The following is a 21,355-nucleotide window of genomic DNA, read 5'->3' as shown; positions in this document are numbered from 1 at the left end:
TTATCCTTCTCCTCATCCTCATCACCCACCACCACAAGATCACCATGGTGACTGTGGTCCGTGATGCAACAGTCAACTTATTGTGTAAAAGGGTTGTTTTCATACCCTTTAAAAAAAATGTTAACACTGTATGTTGATATGTACCCCCCAGGAGGAAAAATATTACAAGTATAGGAGACTTGCTCCTTTAAACTGGGAAAAATATTTTCGGAGGCCATCCTCCACGTCTGACACCACCACTAGATCACCAAGGTGAATGTGTTCTGTGATGCAACAGCCAAGTAATTTTTTTCAGAGGTGTTTATGATGCACGTTCCAAAAATGTTTACACAGTATGTTCAGGTGTACCCTCCCCAGGGGAAAAGGTTTTTAAGCCCATACACTTAGTGTATGGACATTACAGGTATAGGGGACCCGCTCCTTTGTACTGGGAAGACATTTTTCGGAGGCCATCCTCCACGTCTCTTCAGACACCACCACTTGGAACACGGGGGTGAACGTGTTCTTTGATGCAACAGCCACTATACTTTTTGCAAGAGTGTTTATGATGGCAGTAAAAAAAATATCTACACAGTAGGTTTATGTGTACCCCCCCAGGGGAAAATGTTTTTCAACCCATACACTTAGTGCATGGGCATTACGAGTATAGGAGACCCGCTCCTTTAAACTGGGGAAATATTTTTCGGAGACCATCTTCCAAATATCTTCCTTGGAGGATCGGAGTGCATTCACATTTTGGGCAGACCTTGTATTCACTTCATGGGCAAATTTTAGGTGACTTAAAAAAAAAAATCAGAATAATGGGAACTTTAGTTTCATGTGGAAATCCAGTACATGGGTTCAAATGCTTATTGGGGTGGGTGTAACATTGGTGCAGGGCAGTCCTTGCATTCAATGCATAAGCAAACAGTATGTGAGTACCAAATGAATAATATGAACTTGGTTTTCCTGTGACCATCGAGTACGTGGGTTCAAAGGTTTATTGGGGTGCGTGTAACTTTGGTGCAGGGCAGGCCTTGCATTCAGTGCATAAGCAAACAGTATGGGAGTACCAAATGAATACTTGGAACTTTGGTTGCATGATGTCATCCATTACGCCTGTTCAATGGGTTGTCGGGTGCGTCCAAATTTTGAGCAGCCCTGCCACTCACTGCATACAGAATAATGGTATAAGCGAACCAATGTTTAATAATGGGAACAACAATGCATAGCCGGCTTATGGCTCTCTAAGAAAAATGAAGGCCGACTGCTGGCCCTATAAAAATAGACTTATATAAATATAAAAATTTCCCAGTTGAATGCATTTGTCTTGGTTGAAAGCAATGGTAAAGTTGAAAAACGCATCAAAAACTCTATGTGTGAACATAGCCCATGTGGTGGAGGAACATTTTTGTTTTGAGTTATTTATTTTGTCTTACAAACAAATCATTACCCTGGAAAGGATGTTCCTTAACATATTTTCCAGGAAAATCCATTTTGGTTTCGACTTTGTATGTTTAAGTGTGCACCTGTAAAAGTGGCCTAACACTGACAACATTGGTCACAGCTGTGACTTGGTAGTCAGAAAGGCTTCCAGAGTATTCCCCATGATGTTCCCATGTCATTTGAGCACTGTTCCCATTTATTTCAGATGTTTTTAGACCCTAAAAGTACCCCTGGAGGGGATCGCGGCAAAAATGTTCGGTTTTCCCATAGACTTACATTGGGCTCATTGCTCAGGTCGAGCACCTGAGCATTCCAATTTGCTCGACATGAGCACCCGAGCATTTTAGTGCTCGCCCATCACTAATAAACACTTCTAAAGTTTTTTAGTAAAGCGCACATGCGAGAAACATGGCCGAGTCTTGCATGTTAGCACCCGGCACTGCCCCCGGCATTCGGATTGAAGCGTGCAGCCGCATAGCAATACATGGAGCCGCATGCTCCACTCCTGAGTGCCAGGTATTAACATGCGAGACTCGGCCGTGTGCATTCAAAATAAAATTTAGTAAGCTACTGATTTTGTATTATGTACAAACTGACTTTATTGTTTCACAATGATTTATTCTGATGTTATAAGGCATTGCTCTTTATATATATTTTCCAGAAAAAAATTGCAGAAAAATTTATTAACTACAAATCCTTGGATTAATGTATGAATGAGTGATTAGATGGAATACAACACCATCCTTCATCAGGATTTATTAATCTGCATAATGAAGAGTCTATGAGGCTTCGTTGTAGATGAGGGATTCAGGGGTTACTCTTTACAATATTCCAGGGGTGGGGAACCTCTGGCACACATGCGGCCCGCGGTGACTTTTCATGTGGCCCGCTGGCAGGTCCCCGGAGTTCCCAATGCTTGGGCGGCAACCATATCCTGCTGGCCCTTTAACCCCCAAGTGCACAGCACGCAGTGTTCATTACAGAACACTGCCTGCCCTGCACATGAATGATAACGTCATCTGGGAGGGCGGGGTTAGCGTCGGGGTGGGCAGGGTTAGTAACCAATGATGTCGCGTCCTCCTGCCCCAGAAGAGAAGCTGCTGCTGCATCCCTATGATCTCTGTGCCCCAGCTATGTTTCCCCATGTGATCTGTGCCCCGAAGCTATATGCCCCCTGTGATCCGTGCCCTCCAGCTATGTGCCCCTGTGATCTGTGCTGCCACAGCTATATGCCCCCCTGTGATCTCTGTGCCCTTCAGCTATGTGCCCTCTGTGATCTGCACTGCCCCAGCTATATGCCCCCTGTGATCTCTGTGCCCTCCAGCTATGTGCCCCTGTGATCTGTTTGCCCCCCAGCTGTTTCCCCATATGATATCTATGCCCCTGTGATATGTGCCCTCCAGCTATATGCCCCCTCGTGATCTGTGCCCATTGTGATTTCTGTACCCCCAGCCATGTGCCTCCCTGTGATTTTTTTTCCCGTGATCTGTGCCCCCTAGCTATATGCCCCCCTGTGATCTCTGTGCCCTCCAGCTATGTGCACCCCTCTGATATATGTGGCTCCTGGCTTTGTGCCCCCTGTGATCTATGTGCCCCTCTGTTATCCTTGTGCCTTCCTGCTGTGTACCCCCTGTGAGATTTGTGCTTCCATGTGATCTCTGTACCTCCTGTGATATCTGTCCTCAACAGCTATGTGCCCCTCCATGATCTATGTGCCTCCCAGCTATGTGCACCCCTGTGATCTTCATGTCACCCCTCTGTGATCTCTGTACCCCGGTGATCTATCAGGCCCCACCCTGGTGATCTATGTGCCTCTTTGGCGATCCTTTTCCCCCCAGTGCTGTATATCCTCCCTCCCCCAGTGCTGTATATCCCACCCCACAGCTGTATATGCCCCCAAGTGATGTGTACATTCCCCAGTGCTGTATATCTCCCCGAGTTCTGTATATCCCCCCACCAGTGATATATATAACCCCCAGTGCATTATATAGCCCCCAGTGATATGTGACCCCATCAGTGATGTATATTCCCCCTGGGACATATATACCCCCAGTGCTCTCTGTGCTTCCTAGTGATGTATATAGCCCCTCAGTGATATCTATTTCCCCCAGCTTCCCTGGTGATGAATATGTCCCAGCATCTCCTGTGATGTCTATACCCCCCAGCCCATCTTGTAATTTATATGACCCCAGAGTCTCCTGTGATGCATATATAGCAGTTTCAATGTTTCCTATGTTATGTATGTACAGCAGTCCCAGGGTCTCCTATGTGATGCATGTACAGCAATCCCAGTGTCTCCTATGTGATGTATATACAGCAGTCCCAGCATCTCCTGTGTGATTTATATACAGCAATTCCAGCGTCTCCTGTGTGATGTATATACAGAAGTCCCTGTGTCTCCTGTGTGATGCATATGCAGCAGTCCCAGTGTCTCCTGTGTGATGCATATACAGCAGTCCCAGCACCTCCTGTGTGATGCATATACAGCAGCCCCAGACTCTCCTGTGTGATGTATATACAACAGTCCCTGCGGCTCCTGTGTGATGTATATACAGCAGTCCCTGTGTCTCCTATGTGATGTATATACAGCTGTCTCAGAGTCTTCTATGGGATATAGATACAGGAGTCTCAGCGTCTCATATGTGATGTATATATAGCAGTCCCAGAATCTCCTATGTGGTGTATATACAGCTGTCTCAGCGTCTCCTACGCGATGTATATACATTAGTCCCAGCATTTCCTATGTGATGTATATGATTTAGAAATCTTATTATGACAAAAAGTTGACTGATTTCTTGGCTGTCGCAAAACTGGAAAAAGCAGCTGTGAGAAGCAACATGATCAGTATCACCTAACATCACAGCCGCACCAAAGAGAAGCAGCTCCAGCCGTCACTTTAAGGGTGAGTTACTGTAATTAATTGCTTGACTAAATATACCAGGGTCTTTTTCAAGGTGATCATTTTTGTGTGGCCCCCGAATGATGTTAGAAATTTCCAAATGGCCCCCTGCTGGAAAAAGATTCCCCACCCCTAGGGTAGGCCCTCAATGTGCTTTATGGAAAACCTTTCTAAATGAAGATAAACATGGTATTGCATTACTTTTGTGACCGATAACTGCCTAGAGAAATTGTGCAGATCCCACCGCTGCCACCAATGTTTTTTAAGGAACAGCTGAGAAATCCCTCAGATATCTCCCCACCATTACCAGATGACCACAAACCTGCAATCCGCTGCCTCCAATCATTAAAACAATTACGCAATTGGCTGACTATCGATGGACGAGGCCGAGATTGCTTTCACTAGTAGGCCCGATATTATGGAACTCACAGTAAACATATAGTGTATACACATCCAATTCCAATGCATGTAATATATATATCGTCGTACATGCTTCAGTACGGTCACCGCCAAGCTTCCCAATAACCCACAAAAATACTATCTGCTACCAATTGTTTATGCAGGCCAATTGAACACCCTACAGATAGCATATAGCTTCAGGGCTGCAGTTTATGGGGCAAGAGGAACAAAGCTATTAAATTTTATATATTTAATCCAAAAAAGTAGGCAGTGTTTATGAAAATATACAAAAGATGTTACAAAATGGATAAAACAATACTTTATAAACAATTACATAACATAAAAAGGATAAACTGATGAAATTTGCAAAACCTGATGTAGCAGTGTTGGCATTGGCTTTAATGAAGGGGAGCTCTTCATTTTTGAGGGGCAACGGACAGAACTACAGTAATCTGTATCTCCCAGAACCGTCCAAAGTTATAATTTGGAATTTGCTTTTATTAACCTAAGTTACACCCACATTCTTCCCCTCTGGTGACTCATAACAGGACTGGACAGGGATGTGGCTCAATCTTTTAACAAATTTTGGGATTCTCAAATTCTACAATATTTTTGCCTTTGGAGCTCCCAGGCGGGAGATATTATGGTTATGTTTCCTACCACGAACTTACCTTTGTATAGATAGGAAACATGGCATGGATCGCATCATACATCGCTTCGATATTTAATTTGGAGGTGTTCTGGTTATCACCCAATGACGTAAGATATTGTGTTATGTTTGCCACTTTGTCATGATATTACTTTCATATCTATCATAGCTGTGCAAATCAAAAAAACCTCAATATTACAATAATAATTTGAATGGAATAAAGACACGCACATTAGTCTGCTGTTCTGAGACAGATACAGGCAAGGGCCATAAGGCTGAGTGCTGACGGACTTCTTAGCCCTGCGGATTTTTCCGCGCAGAATGGAAGAAATCCGCACGTCAAATGACCTGCATTTTTCCTGCGGATTTCTTCCATTTTTCCTGCGGTTTTCTTGCGGTTTTTGTGCGGTTTTCCACTGCGGATTCCCCCCTGCGGATTTGGAGACAGGGGAGGTGGAAAACCGCACAAAAGAAGTGACATGCTGTGGATTTTGTACCGTGGAAAAATCTGCAGCGTCTGCACAGCGTTTTTTTTTTTTCATTGATTTTAAGGCTGCTGTACATCACAATGCGGATATGCAACGTTTCTGCGCGGAAAAATCCGTTGCGGATCTGCTATATATCCGCATCGTGTGCACACAGCCTAAATCTGTAACCATCTGCATTCCTAGGCAAGCTGGGAATGGGGCTCGCATCTGCTATCCATTAATTACGTGTTTGCAGAAGAGGGGCTAGGGGCCTTAACCCTAGCTGAGAATCATGTAAAGTATAATAGATTGATAGGCCTTACTTTAGTATTCACTATAATAACTATCAGTGGCTTATAGATTTGCAATTATATATAACAGCTTCCTTTTAGATAAATAATGATAATGCTTATTTGATTTTTACACCAAGGAAAATATGTGTTATTCATTTCATTATTACCTTCCTTTTTCTTCCAGAGTACTGATAATGATAAATGTGAACTTATTATCAAAAGTGTGCAACTTAGACATGCTGGGAGATATACTTGTACTGCACAGAGCATCGTGGACAATTCCTCGGCCTCAGCTGATCTGGTTGTTAGAGGTAAGAGCTTAGAAATGAGTGGAGATGGTTGAAATTCATATTTATTGACTTTGCCTTTTTCCCTAGATGTTTGATGTGCTGCGAATAAATTTGCCCCCCTGTTTGCCTGTTTTCCTCCATGTGATATGATAGCTTTAGGGAATTATGGGGAAGCTAGCGTAGCCTCACCTGTCACTGTTAGCCCACTCTAGCAGTGTGTGAAATGGAACTTTTGGACAGTCCTCACAAATTGAATTGCAGAGTTTTTTAATTGTTGAGGATTTGTGAATTTCAGAAAATTTAACTGGAAGTTGATTCTCTGCATCTTGATCTGCTCATCTCTACTTCTATTATCGTTTGGTATTTTCTTTGTATTTTATTTATTTGGATGATTATTAACATGCCCGGATTGTGTATAAAGGATTTGGTAACACCTGTTCTGGTTAAAGCTGTTCTCTGTTCAAAATTGATAAGTCTGTGGCCACTCTGTGTCTGCAGATTTATGAATCCCCCTAGCACACACACTGCGCACTGCAGGGATTCACCAGTCTCTGAGCCGAGACTGGTGGGTATGAACATGTGGGCCCGTCCAATGGGTGCATCCTCGATCCATGCACTTTTCTTAAGCGAGGGTGCACCCTCTAGTTGACCGTGACCACTGGACAGCCATGTCACTAGTCGGGGCACGGCGTCGCTCATTACAAAAATATGGAGTGAGGCCACGCCCATTGGACCAGCTCTGGACGGGAGTATGTATAACGCATACATACCCTCCGCTCCCCTCTCAGAAACCGGCAAATCCCTACAGTGAACTGTGCATCTGGGGGGAAAATGGCAAATTCCTACAGCGCACAGTGCATCTGGGGCGAGACTGGCGAATCCCTACAGTACACAGTACATCTGGGGGTAAACCGGCAAATCACTAGAGCGCACAGTGCATCTGGAGGGAAACAGGCGAATCCCTACAACACGCAGTTCATCTGGGGGGAAACCGCCAAATCCCTACAGCACACAGTGCATCTGGGGGGAAAATGGTGAATCCCTACAGTGCACAGTGCATCTGAGGGGAAACCGGCAAATCCCTACAGTGTACAGTGCATCTAGGGGGAAACCGGGAAATCTCTAGAGCGCACAGTGCATCTGGGGGGAAACAGGCGAATCCCTACAATACACAGTTCATCTGGGGGGAACCGGCAAATCCCTACAGCGCACAGTGCATCTGGGGAGAAAATGGCGAATCGCTACAGTGCACAGTGCATCTGGGGGAAAACCGGCAAATTCCTAGAGCGCACAGTGCATCCAGCGGGAAACAGGCGAATCCCTACAGCACACAGTTCATCTGGGGGGAAACCAGTGAATCCTTACAGCGCACAGTCCATCCGGGGGATTCATAAGTCTTCACACACAGTGACCGCAGATTTATCAATTTGGACTGTACAACCCCTTTAAAGGTGCATAGGTGACAATGGTTCGTCTTTGGAAAACCTCTATAAACATCTTCCATACAGCTATACTTAGATAATGCTAGCAAATATTTGGATAATATATTAACTATAAATGTTACAAAGCACTTTCATTTTGTATTAAGCAAAGAAAAATGTTATGTATTTAAAAAAAAAAAATCCAAGGATTTTTTTTATATTGTTTGGCTGCTATAAGCTTAATTACAGTCAATATTAAATAACAGTAATTTTTATTTTTAGGCATTTTTCCACTTTACCACACATAGCAAAGCATCCTTGTACTCATTAGCAACCCATGTATGCTGCATGTTACAAAGATAATTCATTGAATAACTGAATTAACTAGATGTGTATTTCCTGAAGGAAGTACAGATAGTGCTTTGAAATGGTGCCCAAGCTGCCCCTTTAAGAGACTTGCTTGCTGCTTCGGCAAGGCTTTCACACTTGGGCACCCTACTCAGCCTCTGATTTGGAGGCCGAAATTGCTCAGCCTCTGATTTGGGGCCGGGGTCGCTCAGCCTCCTATTTGGAGGCCAGGGTCACTCAGCCTCCTATTTAGAGGCTGGGGTCACTCAGCCTCCTATTTGGAGGCCAGGGTCGCTCAGCCTCTGTTTTTGAGGCCGGGGTGGCTCAGCCTCCGATTTGGAGGCCGAGTGGCTCAGCCTCCGATTTGGAGGCCGGGGTCGATCAGCCTCCGATTTGGAGGCCGGGGTCGATCAGCCTCCGATTTGGAGGCCGGGGTCGATCAGCCTCCGATTTGGAGGCCGGGGTCGATCAGCCTCCGATTTGGAGGCCGGGGTCGATCAGCCTCCGATTTGGAGGCCGGGGTCGATCAGCCTCCGATTTGGAGGCCGGGGTCGATCAGCCTCCGATTTGGAGGCCGGGGTCGATCAGCCTCCGATTTGGAGGCCGGGGTCGATCAGCCTCCGATTTGAAGGCCGGGGTGGCTCAGCCTCCGATTTGGAGGCCGGGGTCGATCAGCCTCTTATTTGGAGGCCGGGGTCGATCAGCCTCCTATTTGGAGGCCGGGGTCGATCAGCCTCCGATTTGAAGGCCGGGGTGGCTCAGCCTCCGATTTGGAGGCCGGGGTCGATCAGCCTCCTATTTGGAGGCCGGGGTCGATCAGCCTCCTATTTGGAGGCCGGGGTCGATCAGCCTCCGATTTGAAGGCCGGGGTGGCTCAGCCTCCGATTTGGAGGCCGGGGTCAATCAGCTTCCGATTTGGAGCCTGGGGTCACTCAACTTTCGATTTGGCGCACTGGCCCATTAAGATTCATTTTGGTGTGCCGGCCCTTTAATAATCACTTTGGCACGTGGGCCCTTTAAGAGCCAATTTGGTGCACTGGGCTTCTAAATCCACTTTGGCGCACATTCTCTCTAAGGGGCATGCGTCATGTGATGAAGCTAGATTTGCATTTGTGCTTTGGGTTTCACTTTAAGAGCTGATATTATCTGGCATAAACTGTGTCCTGGTGGGGTCATGTAAAGTTCGTAGGCGTTGGCATAGTAACTGGGTCTGCCTGCGCATATCAATGAGCTTAACTGCCTCCACTGGTCCTCAAATTTGAATCGCCTCACGACTGCCCCATGTATTCCTATGGCAAAATTTTCGCATTCCAATGACGGGAAAAAAATTTTTCAAATGCAAATTGCACAAAAACTACAAATCCAATCGACACGAAAAATACTTAGCACACCACTCGTGGACGCTGGCTTCGAAACGACACCTCAACGGAGTCTGTGCGTGTAGCGGTTCGGGCCGCATTAATTTGGGAAATCAACTGAATAATAATAACTAGATGTGTATTTCCTGAAGGAAGTACAGATAGTGCTTTGAAATGGTGCCCAAGCTGCCCCTTTAAGAAACTTGTTTGCTGCTTCGGCAAGGCTTTCACACTTGGGCACCCCACTCAGCCTCTGATTTGGAGGCTGAAATTGCTCAGCCTCTGATTTGGGGACCAGGGACATTCAACCTCCTATTTGGAGGCCAGGGTCACTCAGCCTCTGTTTTTGAGGCCGGGGTGGCTCAGCCTCCGATTTGGGGGCTGCGGTGGTTCAGCCTCCGATTTGGGGGCTGCGGTGGTTCAGCCTCCGATTTGGGGGCTGCGGTGGTTCAGCCTCCGATTTGGAGGCCGGGGTCGATCAGCCTCCGATTTGGAGGCCGGGGTCGATCAGCCTCCTATTTGGAGACCGGGATCGATCAGCCTCCGATTTGGAGGCCGGGGTGGCTCAGCCTCCGATTTGGAGGCCGGGGTGGCTCAGCCTCCGATTTGGAGGCCGGGGTGGCTCAGCCTCCGATTTGGAGGCCGGGCTGGCTCAGCCTCCGATTTGGAGGCCGGGCTGGCTCAGCCTCCGATTTGGAGGCCGGGGTGGCTCAGCCTCCGATTTGGAGGCCGGGGTGGCTCAGCCTCCGATTTGGCGCGCCGGCCCTTTAAGAGCCAGTTTGGCGCACTGGGCTTCTAAATCCACTTTGGCGCACATTCTCTCTCAGGGGCATGCATCATGTGATGAAGCTAGATTTGCATTTGTGCTTTGGGTTTCGCTTTAAGAGCTGATATTATCTGGCAGAAACTGTGTCCTGGTGGGGTCATGTACAGTTCGTAGGCGTTGGCATAGTAACTGGGTCTGCCTGCGCATATCAATGAGCTTAACTGCCGCAACTGGTCCTCAAATTTGAATCGCCTCACAACTGCCCCATGTATTCCTATGGCAAAATTTTCCCATTGAAATGCATTGAGACAATGCATTCTAATGACGGGAAAAAAAATTTCAAACGCAAATTGCGCAAAAACTACAAATCCGATCGACACGAAAAATACTTAGCACACCACTCGTGGACGCTGGCTTCGAAACGATGCCTCAACGGAGTCTGTGCGTGTAGCGGTTCGGGCCGCATTAATTGCGGAAATCAACTGAATAATAATAACTAGATGTGTATTTCCTGAAGGAAGTACAGATAGTGCTTTGAAATGGTGCCCAGGCTGCCCCTTTAAGAGAGACTTGCCTGCTGCCCCTACAAGACTTTCAACTCAGGATCCGTTTTAACTGTGGGTGCCTCTCAGGGGCCACTTTGGCCTCAGGGTCTGATTTGGTGGGTGGTGCCCCTCAGGATCCAATTCGGTGGCCTGGGCTCCTCAGGGCTTGAATTGGTGGCCGGGATCCCTCAGGGTCCGATTTTGTGGGTGTGGCCCCTCAGGGTCCGCTTTTGTGGGTGGGGCCCCTCAGGGTCCAATTTTGTGGGTGAGGCCCCTCAGGGTCCGATTTTGTGGCTTGGGCCCCTCGGTCCGATTTTGTGGCTGGGGCCCCTCAGGGTCCGATTTGGTGGGCGGGGCCCCTCAGGGTCCGATTTGGTGGGCGGGGCCACCCAGGGTCCGATTTGGTGGGTGGGAGCCTTTAGGGTCCGATTTTGTGGCCGTGGCCCCTCGGTCTGGTTTTGTGGCCGGGGCCCTTCAGGGTCCGATTTTGTGGCCGGGGCCCCTCAGGGTCTGATTTTGTGGGTGGGGTCCCTCAGGGTCCGATTTTGTGGGTGGGGCCCCTCGGTCCGATTTTGTTTGTGGGGCCCCTCAAGATCCGATTTTGTGGCCGGGGCCCCTCAGGGTCCGATTTTGTGGTTGGGGCCCCTCAGGCTGGTTTCACATTTGCGTTTTTTGCGCTGCTTTTTAGCGCAAAAAAAGCATGCGTTTTTCCCCTATACTTTAACATTGGTGCGCATGTGTGCGCATTAGGGTGACCGCAAAAAATCGATGTCGGAATTTTGTCCGTCTGGACCCCACAAAACGATTCCCCTTTCCAGATATTGAGATAGCCAAAATTTGAGCTCGATCAAACAACGTTAACCCGTGCCGCTCGTCGCTCAAAGTTTGAAAAAATCCAAATTGAGGTATTTTAAGATTTAGGTATTTTGCATAGTCTGTTAGACTATAAAGAATGTGACAACAACATTGCAGAAATAGCCCTGACCAAATTTTCGAACCATTTGTGGTATTTGAATGCAGAGTTGGTGGGATTATCGTTTTTTGATCCCACCATTACAGACAATGAAAAGTTGTTAATGGCTAATAAATTGCTCAGTAGCACAGATGAACCATCAGAGCACGCTAGGGTTGTAAATCCAAAAGTTAGGAAAGAAAAATTAAGAGGTAGGAAGTAACCGACTTTAACGACCTTCTAACAAAAGATGAAGAACAAAAGCAATATGTCCTGCAAGTTGTAAGCAAATGCCGAGCATGATATTCTGACGTTTCCAAAACTACTTTAACAAAAGCTCTAGAATAGATTAGATAACTATGTAAAACTAGATGTGTATTTCCTGAAGGAAGTACAGATAGTGGTTTGAAATGGTGCCCAGGCTGCCCCTTTAAGAGAGACTTGCCTGATGCCCCTGCAAGATTTTCAACTCAGGATCCGTTTTAACTGTGGGTGCCTCTCAGGGGCCACTTTGGCCCCAGGGTCCGATTTTGTGGGTGGGGCCCCTCAAGGCCCGATTTTGTGGGTGGGGCCCCTCAGGGTCCGATTTTGTGGCCGGGGCCCCTCAGGGTCCGATTTGGTGGGTGGGGCCCCTCAGGGTCCGATTTGGTGGCCGGGGCCCCTCAGGGTCCAATTTGGTGGGTGGGGCCCCTCAGGGTCCGATTTTGTGGCCGGGGCCCCTCAGGGTCCGATTTGGTGGGTGGGGCCCCTTAGGGTCCGATTTTGTGGCCGGGGCCCCTCAGGGTCCGATTTTGTGGCCGGAACCCCTCAGAGTCTGATTTTGTGGGTGGGCCCCTCAGGGTCCAATTTTGTGGCCAGGGCCCCTCAGGGTCCGATTTGGTGCGTGGGGCCCCTCAGGGTCCGATTTTGTGGCCGGGGTCCCTCGGGGTCTGATTTTGTGGGTGGAGCTCCTCAGGGTCTGATTTGGTGGGTGGGGCCTCTTAGGATCCGATGTGGTGGGCGGGGCCCCTCAGGGTCCGATTTTGTGGCCAGGGCCCCTCAGGGTCCAATTTTGTGGTCGGGGCCCCTCAGGGTCCGATTTTGTGGCCGGAACCACTCAGGGTCCGATTTGGTGGGTGGGGCCCCTCAGGGTCCGATTTGGTGGTTGGAGCTCCTCAGGGTCCGATTTGGTGGGCGGGGCCACTCTTAGTCCGATTTAGTGGGTAGGGCCCCTCGGTCCGATTTTGTGACTGGGGCCCCTCTGGGTTCAATTTTGTGGCCAGGGTCTCTCAGGGTCCGATTTTGTGGCCGGGGCCCCTCAGGGTCCGATTTTGTGGTTGGGGCCCCTCAGGGTCCGGTTTTGTGGTTGGGGGCCCTCAGGGTCCGATTTTGTGGCCGGGGCCCTTGAGGGTCTGATTTTGTGGTTGGGGCCCCTCAGGGTCTGATTTTGTGGCCAGCGCCCCTCTGGGTTCAATTTTGTGGCCGGGGTCTCTCAGGGTCCAATTTTGTGGTTGGAGCCCCTCAGGGTCCGATTTGGTGGGCGGGGCCCCTCCGGGTCCAATTTTGTGGGTGGGGGCCCTCAGGGTCCGATTTTGTGGCTGGGGCTCCTCAGGGTCCGATTTTGTGGCCGGGACCCCTCAGGGTCTGATTTTGTGGCCTGGTCTACTCAGGGTCCGATTTTGAGGGCGGGGCCCCTTAGGGTCCTATTTTGTGGTTGGGTGCCCTCAGGGTCCGATTTTGTGGGTGGGGCCCCTCAGAGTCCGATTTGGTTGGCAGGGCCCCTCAGGGTCCGATTTGGTGGGCGGGGCCCCTCAGGGTCCGATTTTGTGGGCGGGGCCCCTAAGGGTCCGATTTTGTGGGCGGGGCCCCTCGGTCCGATTTGGTGGGTGGGGCCCCTCTGGGTTCGATTTTGTGGCCGGGGTCTCTCAGGGTCCGATTTTGTGGCCGGGGCCCCTTAGGGTCTGATTTTGTGGTTGGGGGCCCTCAGGGTCCAATTTTGTGGGTGGGGCCCCTCAGAGTCTGATTTGGTTGGCGGGGCCCCTCAGGGTCCGATTTGGTGGGCGGGGCCTCTCAGGGTCCGATTTTGAGGGCGGGGCCCCTCAGGGTCCGATTTTGTGGGTGGGGCCCCTCAGGGTCCGATTTGGTGGGCGGGGCCCCTTTGGGTTCGATTTTGTGGCCGGGGTCTCTCAGGGTCCGATTTTGTGGCCGGGGCCCCTTAGGGTCCGATTTTGTGGTTGGGGGCCCTCAGGGTCCGATTTGGTTGGCGGGGCCCCTCAGGGTCCGATTTGGTGGGCGGGGCCTCTCAGGGTCCGATTTTGAGGGCAGGGCCTCTCAGGGTCCGATTTTGAGGGCGGGGCCCCTCAGGGTCCAATTTTGTGGGTGGGGCCCCTCGGTTCGATTTTGAGGCCGGGGTCTCTCAGGGTCCGATTTTGTGGGTGGGGCCCCTCAGGGTCCGATTTGGTGGGTGGGGCCACTCTGGGTCTGATTTGGTGGGCGGGGCCACTCTGGGTCTGATTTGATGGGCGGGGCCACTCTGGGTCCAATTTGGATGCCAGGGTTGCTCAGCCTCCCTTTTTGTAGGCCAGGGTCTATCAGCCTCCGATTTGGAGCCTTGGGTCACTCAGCTTTCGATTTTGCGCGCCGGCCCTTTAAGACTCATTTTGGTGCGCCGGCAATTTAAGAATCACTTTGGCGTGTCGGCCCTTTAAGAGCCAGGGTGGCTCACTGGGCTTCTAAATCCACTTTGGCGCACATTCTCTCTCAGGGGCATACGTCATGTGATGAAGCTAGATTTGCATTTGTGCTGTGGGTTTTGCTTTAAGAGCTGATATTATGTGGCAGAAGCTCTGTCTTGGAGAGGTCATGTGACGTTCGTAGGCATTGGCATAGTAACTGGGTCTGCCTGCGCATATCAATGAGCTTAACTGCCATTTCAATCGCCTCAGGGCATGTTTTGTCTATAGCAAAATTTCCCCATTCAAAAGCATTGAGACAGTGCATTCCAATGACGGGAAAAAAAAATTTCAAACGCAAATTGCGCAAAAACTACAAATCCAATCGACACGAAAATTACTTAGCACACCACTCGTGGATGCTGGTTTTGAAACGACACCTCAACGGAGTCTGTGCGTGTAGCGGTTCGGGCCGCATTAATTGCGTAAAATTCAGCTGAATAATAATAAGAAGCAGAAAAAGAAGAACTAGATGTGTATTTCCTGAAGGAAATACAGATAGTGCTTTATAATGGTGCCCGGGCTGCCCCTTTAAGAGAGACTTGCCTGCTGCCCCTGCAAGGCTTTCAACTCAGGATCCATTTTAACTGTGGGTGCCTCTCAGGGGCCACTTTTGTCTCAGGGTCTGATTTGGTGGGTGGGGTCCCTCAGGATCCGATTTGGTAGCCTGGGCCCCTCAGGGTCCGATTTGGTGGACGGGGCCCCTCAGGGTCCGATTTTGTGGGTGTGGCCCCTCAGGGTCCGATTTTGTGGGTGGGGCCCCTCAGGGTCCGATTTTGTGGGTGGGGCCCCTCAGGGTCTGATTTTGTGGCCGGGCCCCTCAGGGTCTGATTTTGTGGCCGGGGCCCCTCAGGGTCTGATTTTGTGGGTGGGGCCCCTCAGGGTTCGATTTTTTTTGTCCGGGGCCCCTCAGGGTCCGATTTGGTGGGCGGGGCCCCTCCGGGTCCGATTTGGTGGGGGGGACCCCTCAGGGTCCGATTTGGTGGGCGGGGCCACTCTGGGTCCGATTTGGTGGGTGTGGCCCCTCAGGGTCTGATTTGGTGGGTGGGGCCACTCTGGGTCCGATTTGGTGGGCGGGGCCACTCTGGGTCCGATTTGGAGGCCAGGGTGGCTCAGCCTCCGATTTGTAGGCCAGGGTCGATCAGCCTCCGATTTGGAGGCCGGGGTGGCTCAGCCTCCGATCTGGAGCCTGGGGCCATTCAGCTTTCAATTTGGGCACGCCGGCCCTTTAAGACTCATTTCGGTGCGCCGACCCTTTAAGAATCACTTTGGCACGTTGGCCCTTTAAGAGCCAGTTTGGCTCACTGGGCTTCTAAATCCACTTTGGCGCACACTCTCTCTCAGGGGCATGCGTCATGTGATGAAGCTAGATTTGCATTTGTGCTGTGGGTTTCGCTTTAAGGCTGTGTGCCCACGATGCGATTTTTAAGCGCTTTTGCCGGGATTTTCAGCGCGAAAACGCTGCGAAAACGTTTAAAAATCGTGTACAGAACTCCCCCCATGCATTCCTATGGCATTCCGCACATGCTGTGCTAATGCTGCGCTTTTTTCCGCGGCGGAATCGCATCGCGGAAAAAAATCGCAGCATGGTCATTCTTTTGTGCGGAATCGCAAAGAATTGCCGCGATTCCGCACCCATAGGAATGCATGAGAATCGCTTACTTCCCGCATGTGGCTATGCCCACCATGCGGGAAGTTAAGCATCTCATGTGTGGTTGGTACCCACGGTGTGGAGGAGAGGAGACTGTCCTCCAGGTCCTGGGTACCATACCCCTGTAAAAAAAAGAATAAAAAATAAAAAATCGGGGTATATTTACCTTCCGATGTCCCGCGCTGCATTCCCGGCCTCAGCGTTCCCAGTAATGCCTTGCGGCAAGGTCCTGTGATGACATAGTCTCGCGTAACTCTAGCGGTTTCACGAGATCACTATAGCAACGCGAGACTACGTCATCACAGGTCTCGCAAGGCATCGCTGGGAACGCTGAGGCCCGGGATGGCAGCGCGGGATGTCGGAAGGTAAATATACCCCGATTTTTTTATTTTTTTTATCATTTTTAACATTTTATCTTTTACTATTGAGGCCGCATAGGCGGCCTCAATAGTAAAAAGCTGGTCACACTTGTCAAACACTATGCTTGACGAGTGTGACCAACCTGTCAATCACTTTCCAAGCGATGCTTCAAATCGCTTGGAAAGTGCTTGAATATCGCACGCGAAAATCGCTGCAAAATCGCGGTAAAGTCGCTGTGAAATCGTGCGGAAAAAAATGCGCGATTTCTGGGAAGGAGTCCGGTTTTTAGTGTGCGTTTTAACACACAATGTGGGCACATAGCCTAAGAGCTGATATTATCTGCCAGAAACTGTGTCCTGGGGGGTCATGTATAGTTCGTAGGCGTTGGCATAGTACCTGGGTCTGCCTGCGCATATCAATGAGCTTAACTGCCATTTGAATCGCCTCAGGGCACGTTTTCTCTGTGGCAACATTTCCCCATTGAAATGCATTGAGGAAAATGTTTTTTCAAATGCAAATTGCGCAAAAACTACAAATCCGATCAACACGAAAATTACTTAGCACACCACTCGTGGACGCTGGCTTCGAAACGACACCTCAACGGAGTCTGCGTGTAGCGGTTCTGGCCGCATTAATTGCGGAAAATCAACTGAATAATGATAAGAAGAAGCAGAAAAAGAAGAAGTTAGCAGCGTTCGGATTACAATATAGTGTTTTTTTCAAAGCACTATAATAATTCATCATCAGGATTCATTGAGATTGAGAAGTATTCTGCAGTTCTATAAAAAATTAATAAATAATATTACTTTGATATTCTACTTTCAACTAGGGCAAAACTAAGGTTATGTTCACATATGACATGCAATAATTACAGTGGGTTTGCTATTCTAGAATCTACTATGTATCACAGTACTAGTATGAGATATTCTTAAATCACATGCTGAGAATACCGCCATTAAAAAATTAAATGGTGTCATCAACTGTGGATATTCACCTTGGAAATTCAGTTAGGCTGTATATGTTCATCGTTCGTGCAGTAGTAAGGACAGCAATATCTGCACAATTAAGTGTGGTGTTACTGCTGTGATTTTACTACAATTTTGAAATGTGACTAGAAATTTCATTTAAACACTTTTTTTTATATATTTATAACACAGGGCTCTGTCCGTAGGCCCATTGGCGTCCCCAATGCAGGATCTGAAGGGGGGGCCTGACAATGGTCTGCGGTTCTAAAAAAAAAAAAAAAAAAAAAAAGAAAAGTAACAAAACTTGTTTTTAGAAAAATAAAGGAAAACACAAGTTAAAATTAAAGAACTGAAGATTAATCAATAAATACATTTTTAAAGTGTTTCTATTTTTCAAGGTTAAAGTAGAAAAAGACCTACAGATGTGCTCAAAAGTTTACATACCCTGGCATAATTTTTGCATTCTTGGCCTTTTTTTCAGAGAATATGAATGATAACACCAAACCTTTTTCTCCACCCATGGTTAGTGGTTGAGTGAAGCCATTTACTGTCAAACTAGTGTGTTTTCACTTTTTAAATCATAATGACAACCCAGAACATCCAATTGACCCTGTTCAAAAGTTTACATACTCTGGTCATACTCTGGTGATTTTGGCCTGATAACATGCACAGAAGTTGACACAAATGGGTTTGAATGCTTGTAATCAGCATGTGTGCATAAAAGCTGAGTGAGTTTCTAGGATCCAGACAAACTCTTGCATCTGTCATCCAGCCACTGACGTTTCTGGATTGTGAGTCATGGGGAAAGCAAAAGAATTGTCAATGGATGTACAGGAAAAGTTAGTTGAATTTTATAAAACAGGAAAGGCAAAGAAAAGATATCCAAGGAATTGATAATGCCAGTCAGCAGCGTTCAAACTGTGATTATCAAATGGAAAATCAGGGGCTCTGTAAAAACCACAGTCAGGTAGACCAGCAAAAATTTCATCCACAACTGCCAGGAAAATTGTTTGGGATGCAAAGAAAAACCCACAAATAACATCAGCTGAAATACTGGACTCCCTGAAAACTAGCTGTGTGGCTGTTTCAAGATGCACAATGAGGAGGCACTTGGAGAAAAATGGGCTGCATGGTCGAGTTGCAAGAACAGAGACATTACTGCGCAAATGCCACAAAGAATTTCACCAACAATACACAAAACAGCACAGAGACAAGCCTCAAAACTTCTGGAACAAGGTAATTTGGAGTGATGAGACCAAAATAGAACTTTTTGGCCACAACCATAAACGTTACATTTGAAGAGCGGTCAATAAGACCTATGATGAAAGGAACACCATGCCTACTGTAAAGCACGAAAGTGGATTGCTGATGTTTTGGGGAGGTGTTAGCTATAAAGGCACAGGAAACTTGGTCAAAGTTGAAGGAAAGATGAATGCAGCACGTTATCAGCAAATACTTCTAGGCAAATTTGCAATTATCAGCATGGAAGCTGCGCATGGGACGTACTTAGACGTTCCAATATGGCAACGATCCAAAACACAAGGCCAAGTCGACCTGTCATTGGCTACCACAAAACAAAGTGAAGCTACTGGAGTGGCCATCTCAGTCTCCTGACCTCAAAATCATTGAGCCACTCTGGGGAGCTCTCAAGCGTGCAGTTCATGCTAGACAGCCCAGGAATTTACAGGAACTGGAGGCTTTTTGCCAAGAAGAGTGGGCAGCTTTACCATCTGAGAAAATAGAGAACCTCATCCACAACTACCACAAAAGACTTCAATCTGTCATTAATGTTAGAGGGGGCAATTCGTGGTATTAAGAAATAGGGTATATGAACTTTTGATCAGGGTCCTTTGGATGTTTTGGGTTGTCATTATTTAAAAAGGGAAAACACAGTAGTTTGACAATAAATGGCTTCACCCAACCACTAAGCATGAGTGGAGAAAAAGTTTTGGTGTTATCATTCATATTCTCTGGGAAAAGGCAAGAAAGCAAAAATTCTCCTGGGTATGTAAACTTTGAGCACAGCTGTATATAAATTAGGTATTGCCATAATTGTAGCAACCTCAACTAAAAAGTTCGCATGTCATTTATACTCCATGATAAATGCAGTAAATAAAAAATACAATGGTGACTTGCCCTAAAAGTTACCGTATTTTTCGGACCATAAGACGTACTTTTTTTCCTCCAAATTTGGGAGGAAAGTGTGGGTGCGTCTTATGGTCGGAATGTAGCATGTGTGGAGGGGCAGCGGTGAGTGGGATCGCACTGGGATCGCAGGAGGCAGGAAAATGTTGCCTGCTGCAGGAATCCAGCGCTGGGGAAACCACGTGGTCCCGATACTTAAAGTGAAGTGAATATTCATGAGCCGCTTCCCCGCTCTCCTGTCAGCTGAGCGGGGAGCAGCAAAGGACAGACCCACACGGTTTCCCCAGCGCCGATTCCTGCAGCAGCTGGGGAGATCTGTGTCCGGTGGAAGAGGGGGCAGGAACAGAGTGCAGCAGGATGGATCACATACCTGACAGGCAGCACAGCCCAGCCTGTGCTGATGTGATGCTGAATGCTCCTGTGGAGGACCTGTGGTGAGGTCATGAAGAGGGCGGGCTGGAGTATCACATGACCGCACAAAGCCCTGCCTCTTCATGATGTCATCACAGGTCATGCAGACGCCGCACTACAAACAGTGCAGCGTCTTCTTACATGATCTGTGGTGAGGTCATAAGAGGGAGGGCACTGTGCAGCCATGTGATGCTGCATGACCTCACCACAGTGTGGCTGGCTGCAGGACGTAAGGGCCTGTCACACTAAGCGATATCGCTAGCAATATCGCTATAACGTCACTTGTTGTGAGTTCATTTTCCCCTTCATTACTGAGGCCCGAGGAACTCCCTCTTCTGGTAAAGAAAGGTAGTGAGCCTGATTGTCAAACACCTGAGGCTGATGATTGTGACTGGCTGAGTGGAGTTACGGACTGGATATAATGCTGCCGACGCCCTTCTGCCCTGCGGGTGATTTCTCTGTGGGATCCTTGGAGACCAGTCTGAATTCCTGCTCCTCCAAAGCGAAGTTTGCTGCTCGGCCTTTTGCTTTTGTGCTTTGACTTCGTTTTTGCTTTGTTTTTCTGGATTTCTGCCATTCCCTGCTGGGGTGTGCTGAATTCATTTAGCTCTGTCTTCTGAAAATACCTGAGTGCTGATTCAGTTTTTGAAGCCTAGCTGCTTCAGGGCCTTTTTCATATCAGCTGGTTGGCTTATGTCTTTGATAGGGTTTTGGCAGATTGCAGACAGCAGCCTTCCTGTCCTTTCCTATCTAGGTAGTTTTGGGGCCCCGTCTTTGCTCAGTCTATCTTTCTGTCTGTGTTAGTATTTTCATCTTGCTTCACCGTCATTATATGTTGGGGGCTGCCTATTGCTTTGGGGTCTTCTCTGGGGCAGTTTAGATTTCCCCTTTCTTTCTTTAGGCCTATGTATTACTCCGGCTGTGATCGAGGGGTCTAGGGCATCGTAGGAAACCCCCACGGCTACTGCTAGTTGTGTTGATAGGTTCAGGGGTCTGCAATCTGATAGTTGCCAACTTCTCTGGTTTTCTGGACTTAGCTTGTATTTCTGCTTCTGCCTCCTACGGTGACTCATTCATAACAGAATCACCTGCCATACCGCAGATTCTAGGGTACTCAATAGCAGGAAAGAAATGTAAAAAAAAAAAAAAGTGTATATTTTTTCCTCTATATCTCTGAGGCCGTAGGGGGAATTTTTTTTTCTCTCAATGGAGATAGAGCAATTGTCTGATCGTGTGGAGCAGCTCGCTGCGGAAGTGCTGGGAATTTCCGCCTACCTTGCTCATTCACATGCTGCTGAAC

At 48.3% G+C, this 21,355-nt stretch overlaps 1 protein-coding gene across 2 annotated transcripts in view; it reads left to right on the top strand.

Moving 5' to 3' along the window:
- Positions 1–21,355, top strand: part of CNTN1 (contactin 1) — a 323,390-nt gene that overhangs the window by 273,365 nt on the left and 28,670 nt on the right. For both annotated transcript variants that reach the window (XM_073573262.1, XM_073573261.1), the window contains one exon: positions 6,317–6,443. In XM_073573262.1, the coding sequence (XP_073429363.1) occupies positions 6,317–6,443 (127 nt within the window). The remainder of the gene's footprint in view (positions 1–6,316; positions 6,444–21,355) is intronic.

This window comes from Dendrobates tinctorius, unplaced genomic scaffold (assembly GCF_039654945.1).
Source record: "Dendrobates tinctorius isolate UK_male_01 unplaced genomic scaffold, ASM3965494v1 ptg000035l, whole genome shotgun sequence".
Taxonomy (NCBI): Eukaryota; Metazoa; Chordata; class Amphibia; order Anura; family Dendrobatidae; genus Dendrobates; species Dendrobates tinctorius.
The sequence above is the reverse complement of the archived record's forward strand: the minus strand, read 5'-3'. Positions and strand labels throughout refer to the sequence as shown.